We start from the raw sequence: 21,066 nt of genomic DNA, 5'->3' as shown, positions 1-21,066 counted from the left end.
ATATATACGGTAACGCTATCTATCGAAATAATCTATCGTAACAATACGTTTTACTTCTATCGACGTTTACTCTCTTTGTACTTCTCACTTTTCGACATAACGCTTGATAACAGTTTGTTTACAAAAGTTGTAAAAAAAGGAAATAATTTCCATTTCATATATTTATGGCTGGAGAAGTAATTGTCGATGCACTGCCATACATCGACCAAGGATACGATGAGCCGGGCGTACGGGAAGCGGTAAATAAGAAAACATTTTTATTTTGCAATTAATAAAATAATCTGACAAATAGACTAGATTAAGGGTTATAAATGCGACATTTGTTTGTATGCGATTTTATGTTGATGTGTAATGTCTTACAATGTTAATGATTTGTGTTTTATTTTATTTTTTACTTTGCGAACACGAATAAAAGATCTATATTAATAATTTGATATGTTATATACCTATGGATTTTACTGAAAGTATTTTAAGATTTCAGAACTACTTCCTAGTAAATAAACAGTTTATTCTTAAAATTATGTATAATCGATTAAAATTCATAGTAAATAATAATTAAAAAATGTATTTACAATTATATTTACAAGCAATACCTAATTTGCTAGTACCAGACACTATACATAATTTTTATTTTATACGCTATGCTCTGCCACGCGTTGCTGTGGCTCTCTATTCTTATGCTACGTTTTGCTTTCGTTGTTTAACTTTCAAGAGCCTTGCTTTACTGTTGCTCTTTTTATTTTATTTTTGAATAAGCATTTATCTATCTTTAATAAATCTAATATTCATTCTTTCATGTACTTCTAACTTTTTTCTAAAAGTTGCCATGGATTTCGAAATCCATTCAAAAGACTGTTTTAAATAAGTTCCTTTTTTTCAATAAAATAACAGCCATCTTTATTTTTCTTATTACCTTAAACACAATAGAAACATTCTTCGCCTCTCCCGGTCTCTCCTCGTCTCTCCCCGTTTCTCTTCGTCTCTCCCAGCCTCTCCTCATCTCTCCCGGTCTCTTCCCGTCTCTCCCGGTTTCTCCTCGTCTCTCCCGGTCTCATAATTTTTATTTTATATTTTATTAAATATTTTTGAAGTGACAAAATAGCCACTTATTTGATATAAGTTTGGATAGTAAATAATGAAAATAAACATTATACTTAATTATTATAATAAAATGCTCTTAAAAATGTTATTGATAATCTAAAAGAAAGATATATATCTCTTTATAGCTTGTATTAAATTTCACATCACACCTATTTAAGAGTAACTAGTAATATTGCAAACAATGCAATGCATCTTTAATATTCAAAAATATTAGAAAAGAGAAAATGATGAGTTTGGTTATATCAAGTTATATATTATACATGTCTTTTACTCTTAAAATAATAAACGCAGCAAAATATAAATAATGTGTTTGTCACGTATTTATTATATAATTGATTGTGAATCCAATTGTTTTGAAACATTTTTCACAAAAATAATGATATGTTGAAATTATGATTATTTTAAATTTGACAGTCATACAATATTACCATGTCACATATTTACTAAATAAATTAAACTTTATCAAAAAATGAAAATTTCTATTTTTATTTGAAATTTACAATGTAATATTGTATTTTTAGGCGTTGGCAATGGTGGAGGAGGAGACGCGACGTTATAGGCCAACAAAAAATTATTTAGAACACCTGCAGCCTCTCTGTATAACCTCCTTTGAGACGGAGGTACTCAAGCATGAATTCGAAAGGATGCAGAATCGCTTGCCGATGGAAGTACTTAGTATGAAGCGTTACGAGTTGCCGCCACCTCCATCTGGCAAGCTGAATGACTTAGCTGCATGGAACGAGAGTGTGGAAAACAGTAGCGCACAACTGGAACATCAGGCTACTAGGTAGATAAAGATTTCATCTATCCTTCCCAATTTTTATACTATTTCTGAGAGTTGAACATATACACATAAAATATAATGTACCTATAGAAAGAATAATCTAGGATCATCAAAGATTTAGATTTTATTAGAAATAATGGAAACTATATTCTGTTTTTTATTTTTTTATTTATTTTATCAATACTAAAGTTAGATATGTTGACAATCTTATAACTTAATTATTTTTTTCTGTATTATGTTATTTAATGTATAATAATTTACATTACCTGTATTGTTTAAATTAAAGATTTATGTAAACATAATATATATAATACATAAATAATCCTAATAGTATAGACAGAATTTTGAAATTTACAACTCTGTTATCACCTGTATTTTTGCACAATTTTAGAATCTGTAATTTGGAGCTGATGATGGAATATGGTTGTGAAGCATGGAAGTCCTACTTGGAAGTACTGGTTCAGATGCTAGGTCAGGCTCAGAAACAGCTGCAAATGCTAAGGAAGAAGATTCAGGAGGTTAACTGGCAGCGGAAGTCGATGCAGACCCAGGGTGGCGATAAACTGCGGGCGCTCGAAGCGCAATGGGTCGGTCTGGTGTCCAAAAATTATGAGATCGAGCAGGCTTGCGTGCACCTGGAGGAGGAGATGCAGAAGATCATGATAAACAAAGAAGCTGTAGAAATTAACGATGTACCAGCGGAGGAAGAGTCCGACATACCAGAGAACAGTGCCACAGAGACCATGGCACTACAAATGCAGCAACAGGAAAATCAGGACAATCATGCTTAGATATATTATGTAACATAAATTTCATGTATATAAACAAAAATAATTTTACGGGTGTAACGATAAAAAACTAAATTTGGAAAAAAAAAGATTACGGATTTTTCCGCCGGTTTTTTTCCTTTTAAGATAACTTAAGATTTTTTTCAAGATAATTTCTTTTGTTATTCTCTACATTTTCGAAAAATTAAAAACAATACGATGGGATTGTATCTGTCAGTATTCATAGACGCAATGTGGGGAATATCTGTAATAAAGCACAGTTTATTATAGTTTACACGTATCACACTTGTTTATGCTTTTACAATATACATATGTACACAGCGATTATCGATAACGCGATACACTACTAATCAATTATTTATAATTTACGACGTGCTGAAAGATCTATTTTATATAGACTTGTTCGTGTATCGACACATTGCACACATTGCGTAGGCCTAGCGTTGAATCGTTTCTTTTTTCTTTTTATTATTCTCGTTAGGACAGCGGCAATATATACTGTGATATAATTACAAAGCGAATAGCTAAGCGTCTTTTTACTTTCAACTATTCGGTGTAAAAAAATACATGTATGTGAGCTTGATCTCCATTTTGCGTTATTTAATTGTGTCCCCTCGCGACAACACAGGATAGGCATTAAAAAATAATTATTAGATTACTAAGCTTGCACCGTGCGTCATTTTTTCCCATTTAATCACTCGACCGTCATAAGGATGTCTCGCTAGCACCAGAACTCTGAGACTGCAGTGCCATGCTTCCCTTATAGCCCATTGATTCCTCCTCCAGTAGAGCTATTCGCTGCTTCAATGTTTTCACCTGCAAGTAACAGAAAATTAATTTAAAAAATAACATTGCAACATACATAATATATATATATCCCATGTTCTTTTCATATTTTTCCTATATTTATTCTCCATCTGCAATTTGGGTCTTTTTTGTTCAGCCTGAACGATTTTTATTGTTATCTAAGTTTCAAAAAATCTGGAAAAAGTCAAGATTACTTTTAACGTCACCGTTACATTAACATTTTTAATTGAAATGAATAAATCTTTATTTAATAAAAATTGAAAATTTGAGAGTGAAATTTTGTTTGTGACAAAATACTTAAATTGCAGATGGAGATTTAACACTACTGAGTAAAAATTTATCTACAAAATCAAGAATTTGTAAACTTATTCATGACATTAAAAGGTAAAATAAATATTACTTCAAGTAAATGTACATATTAAATACAATTTGTTTTATATTTATTATATAAAACAGTATTTTTTTCAAAGATTACTTTTCATATATCCTTTAAATAAATGTTCACTATTTTATTACTATTTTGTATTACTATTTTCTCCAGAAATTCAGTAGCACTCCAAGATTAAAACGCATCACAGTAAAAAGTAGGATACATTTTTTAGGGTGCGTTCCGTTTCACGCATAATACGCATGATGCATCGTTTATCCTTGTTGTTGGTCAAACGTTAAACAAGGATGAACAATGCATTATGCGCATCATGCGTTGAAACGGAACATAGCCCTCGTTTATTAGAGAGAGAGCGCCTACGCCAATGCGCGGACGCAACATCTATTCAATATGGCGGTGATCGATTAGTGGAGAAAACAATTGCAGCCGTCGTTCGGCGAGAGAAATTTTGGTTTTTCAATGTTTCTTTTTAGTCGAAGATTGAAGAAGCTACTTCACAAACTGCCTGGAAAGAGATTCGGCGAGTACAGACTGCTGCCATTGTTTTTTTTCTTCGGGGCCGCCTTGGAATACTCCATGATCCATTGGTACGTGGGAGAGGTTAACTTCTACAAGATATACAAGCGCAAGAGGGTGGAGGAACTGGTGGAGGAGAGACTAAGGCGAGAGCAGGCGGCCTAAAGAGAAGCAATTTTTGCACCACTACTTTCTATTAGTGTCATATATGATGGCTAATGTGTCCACGCGATATATTGTATTCTGCGCGACAGCACTGGTTACAATGCTGGCTGGTGCGCAATGGGTTCACGAGCTCTACAAGCCGCTCGACGACTTGGAGGATCTAGTCGAACAGAGACTAAATGAGAGGCGAAAAGAGTTGCAGAAGAAATAGTGTATAACCACAGAATGTGTTCAGAATGTATTCACTGTATAATAAATTATTGCTGTTTTAATAGACAGTGATTGATTAATGTATGGATAGTTTTCATCTATACTTAATCGTACCTGTGCAGCGTGTCTCTCCACCATTCCCAGCATTTGTTGCTCCAGCTTCTTCAGTCTGGACTGATACTTTTTCTTGGATTTCTCCAGAGTTTGAACCAGCGCTCTGAAGAAATTATTGTTTTTATTAAAAGTATAGAAAAAAAAAGAATGTTTTTGTTTTAAGAATATCTTTATAATTGAAGTAAGATCTTTTAGAGTTAACAAATATAATTTGTTCATAATGAGAGTTTTCATAATTTTATTTAAAAAATAAATTTACGTTATTCAATAATAATTTTTATTGAGAGAAAAAAAATATTAGAAATAATATCTTCAAACCAAAAATTAAAATTTTAATACTATTATTATTAGAATAATTATGTTATGCTCTATGTAGACTATTATAATATTGAAACAAAAATATATTTTGATAAAATTTAAGATTATCAAATTCTAAAAAAATTTTATATTTTTACTAATATATGAAACAATAATTATTAAATAAAATATATTTAGTTTTAGTTTACATTTATATAGTTTTATTTTTAAAAATGTATTCTTATGGTTCTCTCTCACTATTTTTTTATGAGCTGAGAGAAAATAATACGAAATAATATTTTTATTTTAAACTAAGAATTAGCTTTTTTTAATAAAATAAAAATGTATTTTGTTAAAATGTACGATTATCAGATTTTGTTAAGATTTTATATTCTTGTCTACAAATGATGATTATTAAATACAACATATTAGTTTTAATTTGATTAATTTTTTTTCTATGTATATACACAGCACGCGCACAAAAATAATTTTTCTGCAATAATTACCCGTTAGCTCTTTTCAAGTCGTTAACAAGTTCGGCGGACTGCTGATGCCTGAGTTCGGAATTCTTGTTGACTTCATCCAGGGTTGATATCAATTCCTGCAGGCGTTCCTTCAGCCTCGCTTCCCTGCCGAGCGCCTCGATCAATTCAGACTCCATTCCCTCGTTCTCGTTGTCGCTTAAACCTCGATCCTAAATGTGTTTTCAATTAGTTGAGACGTGGAAAAAAACGAGTTGAGGATTACTTTGTACACGGTTGTTTGTACCTTCGTTGCCATCGCAAGCATAGCTTCCGCGTCGCTTAGTTGGCCTTGAAGGTGCTGTATGGTGGCATGTTGGGCTGCGATCTGCGTGTCGCGCGCGTTTAACTTCAATTCTATCGTAGCGCGTTCCTTCTCCAAAAGAAATACCCTAGCACGTAATTCAGCCTTGTCTTCTCGCATGGCCATTAGTTCCTGATAATAAAATAAAATTTCATGAATATGAACTTTTATTCAACTTATCGTTAAAAATTTTACGTATTTAAAATTTATGCACTTATAAAATTTTTCTTTAGTTTTTAAATAAAAGTATAGGAAAATTGCACATGGTTTTTCATTTATGGATATATATATATATATATATATATATATATATATATATATATATGTATGTATGTATATATATAGTTTTTTAACGCAAGCTCTTGGTATTGTTTTTAAAATAACAACTAATGAAAAAATTGTAAGTGATAGAAACGATTTGTTATTAAAAAATATTTTCTTTATAATTTTAATATTTTAATAGATATTGATGTGAAAAAATTGAGACTTGTTTATAATGATTCAAATGTAGTAACAAGTAACGTTTGTCACATTTTCATACTTGATGCGTTTTTCATATCTAAAGAAAATTGCATAATTCATGAACCATTTATACTCTTAATACAGATAAAACTGTTTAATTTCCAACATGTTTTTTAAATTTTACTCTTATAAACGTATTTCTGCAAAATTATTGTATCTTGTTCGCGATTAAATTATTTAAAACTCTCCTTCTCATAAAACTAAAAAATGTTATGTTTTTGAAAATTATTTAAAGAAAATATACGATTAAAAATTTTGAAGAAATTCGGGAATGATTATATAATCATAAACTTGTTTTTAAAATTTGATCAGAATTTTATATTATGCGAACAAATTGGAAAATTTTTTTAATTCGAGATACCGACTTGCATGAGCACTGCGGTTTCCAAATCGAGTTTTCTAGCCTCCGCAAGAGAGATGGTGTTCTTTGAATTCAGGGGTTCTGCGTGCACGCTCTCTAGCTCGACCGCCGTCGATCGGACCATCGTACGTTCTCCTTTCAACCTGCTGATGTGTCTTCTAAGTCGCTGCTCATCTTCCACGTTCCACGTTATTTCCGATCTGTTGAAAAGGCATTCATCAGAAAAATTACAGTTACGTGTGAGGTGCGGACTTGCGCGGTTTGGACTTTTGTATTTTGGTTTGAATAATTTTTCAAAGTTGCTGATGCAATTAACCAATTTTATTTCCGCACATCCCATTTTTGTATTTTTTATATTAAATTTAGACAAGAGAATAAGAAGCCGTAATTTGAGCATCTTTTATTTTTATATATTCCAATTTATATTTCTTCATTGATTGCAATCAAATCCTCTGGGAATTCGTTATTCAAAAAGAGATGAGAAAAACTGTACATTAAGCGGTTTCTAAAATAGCTCCATATATTGCACAATATTATTGATTGTCTTGAAGGCTATATTGAGTTTATTATGAATTGTTTATAGAAATATTGCACAATATTATTGATCGCCTAGGAGACGCTTTACACACGATGTACACAAGATACTTACTCATCTGACAAGACCATACTGTCTTCCCACGGAGCTCCCAGCGTAGTGCTACTGTCATTCTCGAGTCTATTTAAAACATGATACGCAACGTTTTCGGCCGCCCTCCTATTGTCAATTGTCACGCTGTTTCTCTCGGTGGAGAGCGCAATTTCGCTTTCCAACAGAGCGACTAGAACGTCATAGGCCTCAATTGCGCGATCGCTGTATGAAAGTGCGAGCCGCAACGCCGTTGCATTCGACTCGTACTTGCCGACTAATAAGCTCAACCTATAACACGAAAAAAAAGATGATTATTTTACCTGTTATTGTTTATAATACTAGAACATTACAGGCGCGCGCTGCGCGCGCGCTATTTGACTTTTCACTTTAAAAATAATAATAATTGCAATTTGATTTTCTCTATCTTTTGTTTACATTAATCAAACGTCTTCTGCAATTTTGAATAAAAAAATGTAAAGTTTAATTATACATACATACATACATACATACATACATACATACATACATACATATATACATACATACATACATACATACATACATACATACATACATACATACATACATACATACCTACATACCTACTTACATACATACAGACCAACATACATACCTACTTGCATACTTACTGCTACCTAGCTACATATTTATCTAGTTACGCTCGCTCGTTTGCTCCCTCCCTCCAACCCTTTTTCACTCACTCACTCCTCGCTCAATCACTCGCTCACTCCTCGCTCACTTCTCGCTCACTCACTCGCTTCCTCCTCGCTCACTCCTCGCTCCCTCCTCGCTCACTCACTCGCTCACTCCTCGCTCACTCCTCGCTCACTCCTCGCTCCCTCCTCGCTCACTCCTCGCTCACTCCTCGCTCACTCCTCGCTCACTCACTCTTCACTCATTCTTTACTCACTCACTTACTCACTCACTGCCAACCAGCCAGCCAGTCAGCCAGCCAGTCACTCACTCGGTCACTCCTGACTCACTCCTCGCTCACTCCCGGCTCACTCCTCGCTCACTCTTAGCTCACTCCCGGCTCACTCCTCGCTCATTCACTCGCTCACTCCCGGCTCACTCCTCGCTCACTGCTCGCTCACTCCTGGCTCACTCCTGACTCACTCCCGGCTCACTCCTGGCTCACTCTTAGCTCACTCCTCGCTCACTCCCGGCTCACTCCTCGCTCACTCCTCGCTCCCTCCTTGCTCACTCCCGGCTCACTCCTGACTCACTCCTGGCTTATTCCTGGCTCACTCCCGGCTCACTCCCGGCTCACTCCTCGCTCACTCACTCGCTCACTCCTCGCTCACTCCTCGCTCCCTCCTCGCTCCCTCCTCGCTCACTCCCGGCTCACTCCTCGCTCCCTCCTCGCTCAGTCACTCGCTCACTCCTCGCTCATCTACTCGCTCACTCCTGACTCACTCCCTGCTCACTCCTGGCTTATTCCTGGTTCACTCCCGGCTCACTCCACGCTCCCTCCTCACTCACTCCTTACTCACTCCCGGCTCACTCCTCGCTCACTCTTGGCTCACTCCTGACTCACTCCCGGCTCACTCCCGGCTCACTCCTCGCTCACTCCTCGCTCACTCCCGGCTCACTCCTCGCTCACTCCCGGCTCACTCCTCGCTCACTCCTCGCTCACTCCCTCGCTCACTCCTCGCTCCCTCCTCGCTCACTCCCGGCTCACTCCTCGCTCCCTCCTCGCTCAGTCACTCGCTCACTCCTCGCTCATCTACTCGCTCACTCCTGACTCACTCCCTGCTCACTCCTGGCTTATTCCTGGTTCACTCCCGGCTCACTCCACGCTCCCTCCTCGCTCACTCCTTACTCACTCCCGGCTCACTCCTCGCTCACTCTTGGCTCACTCCTGACTCACTCCCGGCTCACTCCCGGCTCACTCCTCGCTCACTCCTCGCTCACTTCTCGCTCACTCACTCGCTTCCTCCTCGCTCACTCCTCGCTCCCTCCTCGCTCACTCACTCGCTCACTCCTCGCTCACTCCTCGCTCACTCCTCGCTCCCTCCTCGCTCACTCCTCGCTCACTCCTCGCTCACTCCTCGCTCACTCACTCTTCACTCATTCTTTACTCACTCACTTACTCACTCACTGCCAACCAGCCAGCCAGTCAGCCAGCCAGTCACTCACTCGGTCACTCCTGACTCACTCCTCGCTCACTCCCGGCTCACTCCTCGCTCACTCTTAGCTCACTCCTCGCTCATTCACTCGCTCACTCCCGGCTCACTCCTCGCTCACTGCTCGCTCACTCCTGGCTCACTCCTGACTCACTCCCGGCTCACTCCTGGCTCACTCTTAGCTCACTCCTGACTCACTCCCGGCTCACTCCTGGCTCACTCTTAGCTCACTCCTCGCTCACTCCCGGCTCACTCCTCGCTCACTCCTCGCTCCCTCCTTGCTCACTCCCGGCTCACTCCTGACTCACTCCTGGCTTATTCCTGGCTCACTCCCGGCTCACTCCCGGCTCACTCCTCGCTCACTCACTCGCTCACTCCTCGCTCACTCCTCGCTCCCTCCTCGCTCCCTCCTCGCTCACTCCCGGCTCACTCCTCGCTCCCTCCTCGCTCAGTCACTCGCTCACTCCTCGCTCATCTACTCGCTCACTCCTGACTCACTCCCTGCTCACTCCTGGCTTATTCCTGGTTCACTCCCGGCTCACTCCACGCTCCCTCCTCACTCACTCCTTACTCACTCCCGGCTCACTCCTCGCTCACTCTTGGCTCACTCCTGACTCACTCCCGGCTCACTCCCGGCTCACTCCTCGCTCACTCCTCGCTCACTCCCGGCTCACTCCTCGCTCACTCCCGGCTCACTCCTCGCTCACTCCTCGCTCACTCACTCGCTCACTCCTCGCTCCCTCCTCGCTCACTCCCGGCTCACTCCTCGCTCCCTCCTCGCTCAGTCACTCGCTCACTCCTCGCTCATCTACTCGCTCACTCCTGACTCACTCCCTGCTCACTCCTGGCTTATTCCTGGTTCACTCCCGGCTCACTCCACGCTCCCTCCTCGCTCACTCCTTACTCACTCCCGGCTCACTCCTCGCTCACTCTTGGCTCACTCCTGACTCACTCCCGGCTCACTCCCGGCTCACTCCTCGCTCACTCCTCGCTCACTCCCGGCTCACTCCTCGCTCACTCCCGGCTCACTCCTCGCTCACTCCTCGCTCACTCACTCGCTCACTCCTCGCTCCCTCCTCGCTCCCTCCTCGCTCACTCCCGGCTCACTCCTCGCTCCCTCCTCGCTCAGTCACTCGCTCACTCCTCGCTCATCTACTCGCTCACTCCTGACTCACTCCCTGCTCACTCCTGGCTTATTCCTGGTTCACTCCCGGCTCACTCCACGCTCCCTCCTCGCTCACTCCCGGCTCACTCCTCGCTCACTCTTGGCTCACTCCTGACTCACTCCCGGCTCACTCCTCGCTCACTCCTTGCTCACTCCCGGCTCACTCCTCGCTCACTCTTGGCTCACTCCCGGCTCACTCCTGGCTTATTCCTGGCTCACTCCCGGCTCACTCCTCGCTCAGTCACTCGCTCACTCCTCGCTCACTCCTTGCTCACTCCTCGCTCACTCCCGGCTCACTCCTCGCTCCCTCCTCACTCACTCCTCGCTCACTCACTCGCTCACTCACTCGCTCACTCCGTGCTCCCTCCTCGCTTCGCGCGCGCTACTTAACTTTTTATTTTTTACTTTTTAAAAATAAATTACAACAATAAATGTATAAATAATATTTAACAAATTTGACAGCTGTCAAAATTGCAATGACAGCTACTCTTGCAACACGAAGTATACGCAGCGAGAGAACCAATCGGCATCGCGGAAAAGCGACAATAATAAACTTCGAGAAATACGAGCAATCGACTTTACATGCCTTTTTTTAGATAGGATAGGATAGGATAGGATTGTTCATATTACTTTGACAAACGTACCTATCACATTGCGCCTTGCTTTCGTGCAACGTAAGCGCAAGAACCGCGTTGTTCGCCCGAGCATGCTCCAGTCTGCTATTCAATCGCTCTGTCTCGACCTCAAACTGCTTTTCTGAGCCATTCAATTCCTGCAGGTTTGACTGCTCCAGGAGATCCGACACGAGATGTTCGGCGACCATTGTGGAGCATACCTAAAATATGTTAGAATCTAATTACACGTTTATTGCAAAATTAGAAAATAAAGAAATAAATAGAGCTACTGCACTTTTCAGGCGCAAAAACGATACTAACTAGTTAAAAAGTTAATAACTTTTAACTTATAATTAGTTAAATGAGTTAATTTTTAACTTCTAAATAGTTACTTTTTATAAGCACATTATAAAATTATTAATTTCTTTCCGAAGTTTATCTTATATAAAAGAAAAGTACATTTCCATATAAATAATATTTTTTTGTTATTTCAGATATTTAATTTACCAATAACATAGTAAATTTATTTGATGAATTAAATTGTAATGTTTGCTATTTGAAGTATAACGACTTAAAAAAAATATATAAATAATATATTAAAATAATAAGATTTTAATACAAATTAATGGATACTTTTAAATTTAATTTTCACTTTTTACTTGAATATAAAATTTTTATACGTTTTATTGGATCATTAATTGATTCATTTTCTTATTTATTAATTAACTATTTCTTATTTGTGCAGTGGCTTTACAACAATATTCTTCATTCAAACAAAACTCGTACCCCAAGATTAGTAATGTCCGGACCGGTAATGTGTCTCTCGTCCGTTCTCCTCAATCTCACCCTCTCTGCCATTTTGAGTACCGGCGGCTCTTCCCTCATCACGCTCTTTGTCGGAGGTGCCTGTAGCGGTGGCAAGAGCGGCGAGCATGGCGCCGTCAAAGGTTCCGGCGAGCTGTTGTTGCCTCTCGTCTGTGGACAGAAGAGGCAAAGCGTGAACGAATGCAACGAGAGACGTTAAACGGGAAAGTTGTTGCATTTTATTAACATCTCTTTGTTTTTTTATCCTTGTTCCTTCGGTTCTCTTTATTAATATTAATTTTTTTTAGATTAAAATAACAGATTCGTTTTTCTTTTTCACGAAAAACCGATTGTGCTATGGACTGCTCTGCTCACTCGGAATTCTCGACGCGGCGAATCGCTGCCCGCCGTCTGTCTCTGATTGCCGCTCTGGCTCTTGAAATGAACCAGTTGCGCCTGCAGACTCGTGATCTCCGCCCGTAACGCCGTGATCTCTTCTTGCAGCGTCGCGACGGCGACGCTCTGACACGATGCCGCTTGCTGCGTTGGCTCGGGAGTCGGCAACGCGGCCGGACTGTCCAGCTGTTCCCTATCATTCTGTTTATAAAATAATATTTTTAAAGGATATATTAAATATAGATATTCTTTCCAAAAGTGTTAGATATATTAAGCGATCCCTAGATGATCAATAGTATTGTAATATTACCCAGATAACAATTCGTGCGGAGTCATGATACCTTCACGGCGTGATTATCACACCGTGCATGCACGAACGCATCATGCTCGCTTCACGAAGTGATTTTGGCATACGTGCGTGCATAGAAGGTTGCACTATACCATCACGTGTGATTACAAAAGGTAATAATATTTATTTAAGTAATTTACAGTATGTATTTTTCCGCGTATATATTGAGAATCTATGCGATACACTGTGTGAATCAAAATTCATTGAAACATATTGCGCAACTTGTGATATATATGTCGATGATGTCCATGTATACTATTGCGTAATAGGTGCTAATTCATACCGATGCTCGACATTCATTTGTAAAAATTATAGAGATCCTCTAGTCATTTTACATAATATAAAAAGATCAAATTTTGCGAATAAATTTATGATTAATATATACATATAAGTACACTCCTAAAATTTTTTTAATTTTCTGACTATAATATTCTTTCAATTATTTTTCAAAATAATGATTTGTATGATCTTGAGTCTTTTTAATGGAAATGAGAATTTAAAGTAATTTAATCATAACCAAAATTTCAAAAATTGAAAAAGTAAAATTTTAATTCATTTAAATATGAAAGCAATAAAGAAAATGTAATAAACACATATTACTTGTTATTAAATTTAAATTACTATTACCAATAATTATTATTAGATTATTATACCAAACAATTCTTTTTCAATTTTTTCTATAATATAAAAAATATTTTTAAATTATCATTTTTAATGCTTTAATTTTATCTATTACTTATTATTTTGGCCAGAAATCCCTCAATTAAAATGTATGTATATGAATAAAGTGATTTCTCTTTCATGTAATTTTCCTTCTAAAGAGAACTTCTTAATTATGAATTATTGAATACACAATTTAATTGAGAATTACATTGATAATTGTCAAAAGAAAGAGGTACCTATTGTACAGAATTATTATTAGTCGTCCAGAAATCGCTTTACGTTCAAAAAATTGAAGAACTTGAAGAATTCCTTTTTACCTCTGCCGGTCGATTCTCGTCCTCGCAGCAGCTGGAATCGGCGTCCCCCAGGGTGCGATCGCCATCTCCATGAATATCGCCGCCGCCCTCGCTCTCCTCCACCGGGTTGGTGATGGAACCCTCGGCGTCCCTGCTCGTCTCGACTTCTGCACATCATTAAGACCATCTTCTCAGATCGCGCGCGGCCACCGACCGACGATTAATACGCTCGGTACTCCGCTTCTCTACAATCGCGGTTCGGAGAAACGAATCTGCTCCATCAGCCCCGGTTATTTATCGGGATAAGCGATCGTCTCTCGCGACCGTGTGGTATGCGCGTCGCGAGCTCCCGAGAAGAGATCACTCTTCTTCTCGGTATCGAGAAGAGGGACCGAGGGGAGAATCAAGAGCGCACGCCACAAAGAAAGAGAGCTATTAGTATTGTTATTGTTGGAGTCTGGTGAGACCTGCTGATTGCTCGCCGCGCAGTAGGATGAATTGTACATCTACCGGGACAAAACTAAACGAGTCAGTATTTTTTAAGCAAATCATACAGTAAAGCACTGTTTGTACATGCATAACGCAGATTCCATCGTGGGGCCGATAAAACATTTTGATTTTAGCCGTAAAAAGACCTACAATTGGTTTCTAAGAACAACTGTTTACTGAGAAACGCACTGTATCTTTGCATAAACACATGTAAGAATATACTTTTATATCTTTAATATTTTTGTGTTTCTTTGGAAGATAATATTACGTTCTTTCAGTTTTCAATAAAAGTATTATTTTATTGCGTGAATATATAATGGAGTAAAGAAAAATTTTGTCCAGCCTCCGAAGAGATCATACCATAATTGGATTCCTTGTAAAAATTGGTATGCTACTGTTCGCAACTTTTAAAGATATATTACATTTTTAACTTGAAAGACACATGTCCGATATTAAAGTAGAAATAAAGTACAATTAGACAATTGTAATTTGTATGTTAGATAAAAAATCTGTTTATTATTAAGCATCATAATAATTTGTATTATAAATTTATATCGTAAATTATAATAAAATGCAATTGGTGAACCAATTGATGGTATTAAGTCACACAAAGCTCATTTTCTAAATTTATCTCCGAATTCAACCGCAAAAATCTTTGTTAACGCAATTTTATCTTTAAAAAATTAGAGTTTCGTTCTCTTTCTTTCTCGCTTTCCGCGGAGCAAAATCAGTACGCGGAATCGCGATACTCTCCTGCGCGTCGTATCGAAGCGGGACGGAGCAGACCTGGAGCGGACCCTTACCAGACTCGTCCTCCTCGGCAATTACGGTGGCGCGATGTCGCTCCAGCTGTCTGCCCAGCTCCGCGATGACGGAATGCAACTCGGTGAGCCGCTCTTCGTGCCGTGCCGCTTGCTGTTCCGCCCGCTGCTCGGAGCGGGCCGCCTGAACCTCCGCCCGCATCAGCGCGGCCTCGGCCGTCTCCCGCGCGCGAGTAGCCACCACCAGCCGCGAGTTCAGCTCGGCCACCTCGGACCGCAGGGAGGAGAGTGCGGCCGCGTGAAGCTGAAATGGAAAAATTCAATTCTTACTTCAACAGCTCGAATTCTTGAAGCCGAAAAATTCTATCGTAATTTTGTACTGTTGTTAAATCAATAGCATACGTAAAAGTCGGACGTGAAATGTTCTAAAGTCTTTTTTTGCAAGGAGCTCTACCGTCCATTTTCGAGAGATGATTTTATAAAATTAATTTTATTATATCCATAATTTTATGTCTATAATTTTATTTATAAAATTACATAAGGTATTCAAATTTGCAAAAATTAAATGTTTTATATTAGACATGCATTGATGCATATATTAATAAATGCATTATGTAACATGTAGAATTTGTTTACGTTCTTTAATTTTTTTGTAATTATTGCAATATAAAATTTTTCTTCATCATTACTCATATTTAGAAAAAGCTACCTTTAATACCCCTCTAATGATTCCTCTAAAATACCTCTTTAATAATCTTCTCGAAATTATGATGCTTTTAGCAGATTGCATTTAATGAAGGAAAAGAAGGGTGGTATTATAGCCACTTACATTTATATTTTATATAATTATTTTATATAATTATAGACTGCAGTAATAAAAATCTATAATACATATAATGTAAACTATAGATTAGTCGTAGAACTACAATAAATTGACCTGAAACTACAATACTTATCGAATAATTATTTTGAGATATGAAAATTCCGAAAAAGTAGCCTTTTTTAATTACACTTATTCTGATAATCTAAACCTGCAAAATAGTAATAGTTTCATCCATTACTTTGGTATTTAAGTCAAATTTCTTTCCAGTAAACCATTTCTTCATGCTTGGAAAGAGATAAAAAATACTGAGAACTAAATACGGTGAATACAGTGAGCGTGGAACAAATTCAAAGCGCAATTCATGAAACTTTTTAAAATAAAATATGTTATCACTGCACGATATTTATTTTTAAAAAGTTATTTATTTACATGACTGGAACAAAAACTAACAAATTTGCAAAAAAATTATAGTAGTTTGATATTTGTGACGCTATTTCTGTATCAGGCCAAAAAGTTCATGTGTTGTATTATATTTATATTTAACAATTTTAAGGCTAAACGGCGCGTGTGCAGCGCCCGCAATGCTACGTCCCACGTGCAGGACGTAAGTTTGATTTGAGTCAAAAGTTACATTTTGATTCTTGTAAGTCAAGAAAATTTTTATTGAGCGACGCACTACAATATGATGTAGATACACCACACTATTTTTCAACGTAATCACCCAGTCTCTAAACTTGTCTAAATGTTCAGACTTCGACTAAATGTTCAATTTCCTAATGATAGAAATCTGCTCTTTGGTGCCAGAACCGCTATTTGCATCTATTCATGAAAACGTCGTCTACGCAGATACTTTTTCAGTTTGCCAAATTGCAAGGCGCCCACAAAAATATTATACTGCCCAGGTGTCCTCCTACACAGTGAAAAAATGTAAAGCAAAATGAGAACGGAACTAATCATGGACATCTTTTTCGATTTTTGAAAAAATTCAAATCTGCGTAACGAAAACTGATTGCGTTCTGTTTTCGTTCCGCTTTATGCTTTTCCACTGCGTGGGAAGGCACCCTTCCTCGTACTTCAACCTTGAGGTAAGTTTCCAGTTGATGCGCTATTTTGTACTTGTATTATGATGTACCTCTTACCGCTACTACAACGAAAATATCTCTATGAAAAGGCATTGTATAAACTTTAACGCACTTCTGTGCACGCGCATTGTTGCGCAATTCTGCAACCAAAATGCGATAAGCGTAACTTATTTTTTGCATCATCTATGTACGATGATAGCCACGAAAACCATAAGAAAAAATTTCAAAGAAGTATACCATAAGTAGTATAGATACTGTAGCAATTTGATAAAAAATTAATAAATTTTTTTCTAATTCCTTCTTTGTGCTTACCATAGTAATTTTCAATATAAAATTTTCTCCGTATATACACGGTTCGTAATACCACCCTCTCTTTGATTAAATCGTTGATTCAATTTTATTCGTAATACTTTTATTTCACATCTTTTATTTCGCGATAACGTAACAGGACCAGTATTCCGTACCCGGTTACCGATAGTTATCGGTTCGATAACTGTCGTTACGCATATATTTTCATGTATCAAAATACATACGCAACGATACATACTTATTGAACCGATAACTATCGGTAACCGTGTACGGAATACTGGCCCAGGTAACAGAAGTCAACTGTTGCCGGATTGACGGTCGTCATTGTTAAATATAAATAATATGAAATACTTCAAGAGTAGAAATATGGAGACATAATATTTGTATATTACAATTGTTTTATATTTTTTTGTGAAAAATAAAATTATATTTCACAAAATTTTTCCACATTTTAAATTTATTTTCCACGTGTAATAGTTTTCATTTTGCCTAAATGAATTTTAGATTACTTAAGCACGTAAAAATTTATAAACGTAAATAAAATTTATTTTATATAATATTTACTTTACATAACAATTCAATGATTTAAAATTGAATTTTATTGTCTATTTCTTATATATAAATCCCACTCTTAATTCACATCATTATTTTCTGCGTAACAACGTATATAGATCGCGTTTCTGTTACACGACATTGTTATGTGCAACAATGTTATTTTATTTGCTATATGTCATCATTGTACAAATACACGGAAGGAACAACTTTAAAGTATACTAAACATTCATCTAAATTTGAAAATAATTGTATTAGACCATCAAAATAATTATGATTAGTTGCTCTAGAATGTCAAATAATTATTCTCAAATTTGCATGTAAATAGTTAAAATTTTTTATATTTTAACAAAAAAATCTTTTTTCTTCATATACAAATTATTTTTAATCGCGTTTTAATCAATTTACATAAATAAACAAATTTGCACTTTATTTACTGCTATTTATTATTGTACTTTGATTCGTATTTCAATCTATCTAATTTTTAGATTCTAATGCATATTTTCACATTTGATTTTTTTTTTGTTAATAAAATAATAATAAAATTGATCTTAAATTTTTGAGATTTTCATTAATTGAATGTTATAACTGACGAGTCTTTCAAAAGTTCTGTGTAAATTAAAAAAAGTCTCAATACGCATTTATATCAAAGTGACGTTAATTTCATTAGATGCATAATAATTAACATAAATAAGAGTTTTATGTTCACATGTGGCTCGTAGATCAATCTAATCGAGTTAAATGTAATTTCCTCGTCGTAAATAGACGCAATCATCACGAAAGGCCTAATGCACTAAAATATAGCGCGCAGATACTTAGCGTGAGTCAGATCTATTCGCTCTTTTGCATTCAGTTATATAATTTTGGCGGGCGATCATTACCGCGAATCGAGCGAAATATCTCGGCTATTAGATGGACGGGAATTAAACTGCAGGAATTATCATCGACACGGATCACATCGTGGGCCCGTTCGCTTCCTCTTTCCGCAGATCCCTACTTACTTACGCAGGAAATGCGTACAAAAAAAACGCGTTCTAATACGGGTGTCCTTCTCACGCGCATCCAGCCGTATCGGACATCGTTATGAGACGTCAACGATTATCGGTCACGTAATAGGCCGAGCGATTTGTGAAATGGATGCAAGGGGGTACCGCAACGCATAAAAGCGCGCTTGTGCATGATAATCCGACCATTCGTTTCTTGAGGTGTCGTCAGTGTCACATCGACTCTAACCCGGACTTTGTGCGCAAAGAACTCAGGTAACGTCAAGTCACTCGGGACGAACCGGGAAAAATCCTGTTGCGAGCATCTTCATTGGAAAGCAAGAACTTTTTGTGTAATTTTTTACAATTTTATTCCTCATCTCATTCCTTTTCATTTTTATTTCTTCTTGACATTTAAATTCATTCGTCAAATCGCTGATTTAATCTTTTCACTGCCACAAGCTGTCATCGTGGCGATTGGGAGACAAAAACATTTTGAATAATTTCTTTCACTTTGCTCTTTTCTTAGAAGGCAAGATTCTCAATTCAGAAATGCGAAAGATTATATATGGCAATTTTCTTAGACTATCTTCACATATATCAAATTATTTTTTTGCTGCCTAATTTATTTAGAAAAGGTAAACTCAATCCCTAATTTGTATTATTTTTGTTTATATATTATATATAATTTTTTTAAATAATACGTATTCTAATCGATAAATCTCATTTAAAAAAAAAATAAATTTTCTTTACAAACCTTGTTAATATTATAAACTTATGAACAGTAATTTATATATTGTAATAAGATTAGCAGTAAAACTACAATCAATTCATCGAATAACAACTTCAATATAAAAATTAAAAGCAATAGAAAAAGAGGCCACATTATATTTGCGTTAGTAAAATCTCATGTTATTATTTATTTTTGCATAACTCAAAATGTGTAAACTCGAATAAAAAGTATATTTTTAATAACAAAAAAAAAAAAACTTAAATGTACATGCATTTGATAACATCATTGCATAACAGCAGGTTGCTAAATCATGGGCGTATCCAAGCAGGAGGGAGAAGAAGGTTGGGGGGTTCAAACCCCTCCTGAAATTTATTATTCATTATTCATTTTTAATTATAGAATACAATTTTACTTTTAACTATATTAAGTAAAGTTTTTCATATTACAAAAAAATATTTTCTCCTCAATAATGCAAAAAAACAATGTATCAACACAAAAATTTCTGCAGTATGTGTTAACAGAAGCGACAACCCCCCCTCGTCTCTCAAAATCTTGGGTACGCCCGTGCGCTAAATGATTCCATAAGTAATTACTAGAATGCATTACTTAATAATGGAGAGAGATAATACGAGTGGTCATAATACCTAGTGCGATCTACGATAGCACTTCTTTCTCCATTAATTCGCTCATCCAATTTTACTGATCGCACTTTTAATTCGCATCATTACTTCCTGCGCGATAAACAGGTGACAAAAGAAGTTGATCAAGGATGAAATTAACTATCGCCCTGCTGATGGTCGCCGCCGTCGTACTCTCGACGACGGTCACCGCGGACGATCATGAGAGTAACGATGACTACATGCACCTGCCAGGGAAAAGCTGCGACGACGCTCCGCCTTGTCCCGACGGCAGACCCTGCGTAATGGCACCACCTCATTGCAACAGTGGCACGTGCGGCACGGATCCGGTGCCGCAGTGCGGGCCGAAAGAGGCCTCCCCGTAAACGCGCGAACCCGAGGAAAGATCTACGCTGCACCTTCGATCCTCCATATATTGTATCTTCACGTTACCACTTGCGATTAATAAAAAGTTATTGATGTCGCCTATAGAAAATCGCAGTGCGCTTATACGTGTAAACGCGATTAGGCATCCAATCCGATACCACAATTCAGAAAAATGAGTTAGAAATATTAATAAAATGTTAAAGTAGATAGTTCGAATGTTTCTGTCATTGCTAAAAGTTATTAAAGATATAATACAAATAAATTTGCTGCTGATACAAATTTATTAGCAGCTACTCCTCAATATTTTATGCGCGTATTCGAATCGCAATTGTTCCATGGGACGCCATCATGTATATTTGATTCTAGCCAATATTTTTGCTGCAGCTATAC

At 37.5% G+C, this 21,066-nt stretch overlaps 5 protein-coding genes across 6 annotated transcripts in view; 4 read left to right on the top strand and 1 right to left on the bottom strand.

The window, feature by feature from the left end:
* The first annotated feature begins 68 nt into the window (after positions 1-68).
* Positions 69-3,256, top strand: LOC105832809 (pre-mRNA-splicing factor SPF27). The gene is made up of 3 exons (XM_012674078.3): positions 69-239; positions 1,623-1,888; positions 2,277-3,256. The coding sequence occupies exons 1-3, from the start codon at positions 165-167 to the stop codon at positions 2,674-2,676; spliced, it is 741 nt and encodes a 246-aa protein (XP_012529532.1). The 5' UTR covers positions 69-164; the 3' UTR covers positions 2,677-3,256.
* The window catches only part of LOC105832808 (colorectal mutant cancer protein), a 71,833-nt gene continuing 53,683 nt past the window's right edge, over positions 2,917-21,066 (bottom strand). Inside the window, exons 5-15 of the mRNA XM_012674073.3 lie at positions 15,233-15,494; positions 13,962-14,107; positions 12,612-12,833; positions 12,219-12,407; positions 11,463-11,653; positions 7,528-7,794; positions 6,883-7,078; positions 5,939-6,127; positions 5,677-5,864; positions 4,874-4,976; positions 2,917-3,489 (exon numbers count right to left, since the gene is read on the bottom strand). Of these exons, the coding sequence (XP_012529527.1) occupies positions 3,379-3,489; positions 4,874-4,976; positions 5,677-5,864; positions 5,939-6,127; positions 6,883-7,078; positions 7,528-7,794; positions 11,463-11,653; positions 12,219-12,407; positions 12,612-12,833; positions 13,962-14,107; positions 15,233-15,494 (2,064 nt within the window). The 3' untranslated portion in view covers positions 2,917-3,378. The remainder of the gene's footprint in view (positions 3,490-4,873; positions 4,977-5,676; positions 5,865-5,938; positions 6,128-6,882; positions 7,079-7,527; positions 7,795-11,462; positions 11,654-12,218; positions 12,408-12,611; positions 12,834-13,961; positions 14,108-15,232; positions 15,495-21,066) is intronic.
* Positions 4,269-4,578, top strand: LOC105832811 (small integral membrane protein 4). The gene has a single exon (XM_012674081.3). It carries the CDS (start codon positions 4,328-4,330, stop codon positions 4,547-4,549), a length of 222 nt encoding a protein of 73 aa, XP_012529535.1. The 5' UTR covers positions 4,269-4,327; the 3' UTR covers positions 4,550-4,578.
* Positions 4,560-4,843, top strand: LOC105832812. The gene has a single exon (XM_012674082.3). It carries the CDS (start codon positions 4,593-4,595, stop codon positions 4,758-4,760), a length of 168 nt encoding a protein of 55 aa, XP_012529536.1. The 5' UTR covers positions 4,560-4,592; the 3' UTR covers positions 4,761-4,843.
* LOC105832810 lies at positions 19,112-20,957 on the top strand. Of its 2 annotated transcripts, none has more exons than XM_012674080.3 (2): positions 19,112-19,215; positions 20,419-20,957. In XM_012674080.3, exon 2 carries the CDS (start codon positions 20,442-20,444, stop codon positions 20,673-20,675), a length of 234 nt encoding a protein of 77 aa, XP_012529534.1. In that variant the 5' UTR covers positions 19,112-19,215; positions 20,419-20,441; the 3' UTR covers positions 20,676-20,957. The 2 variants fall into 2 exon arrangements, with proteins under 2 accessions (XP_012529534.1, XP_012529533.1); XM_012674079.3 differs by having other exon boundaries at positions 19,137-19,292.

The sequence above is a fragment of the Monomorium pharaonis genome, chromosome 7 (assembly GCF_013373865.1).
Source record: "Monomorium pharaonis isolate MP-MQ-018 chromosome 7, ASM1337386v2, whole genome shotgun sequence".
Taxonomy (NCBI): domain Eukaryota; kingdom Metazoa; phylum Arthropoda; class Insecta; order Hymenoptera; family Formicidae; genus Monomorium; species Monomorium pharaonis.
This window is presented reverse-complemented; position numbering and strand designations above follow the sequence as displayed.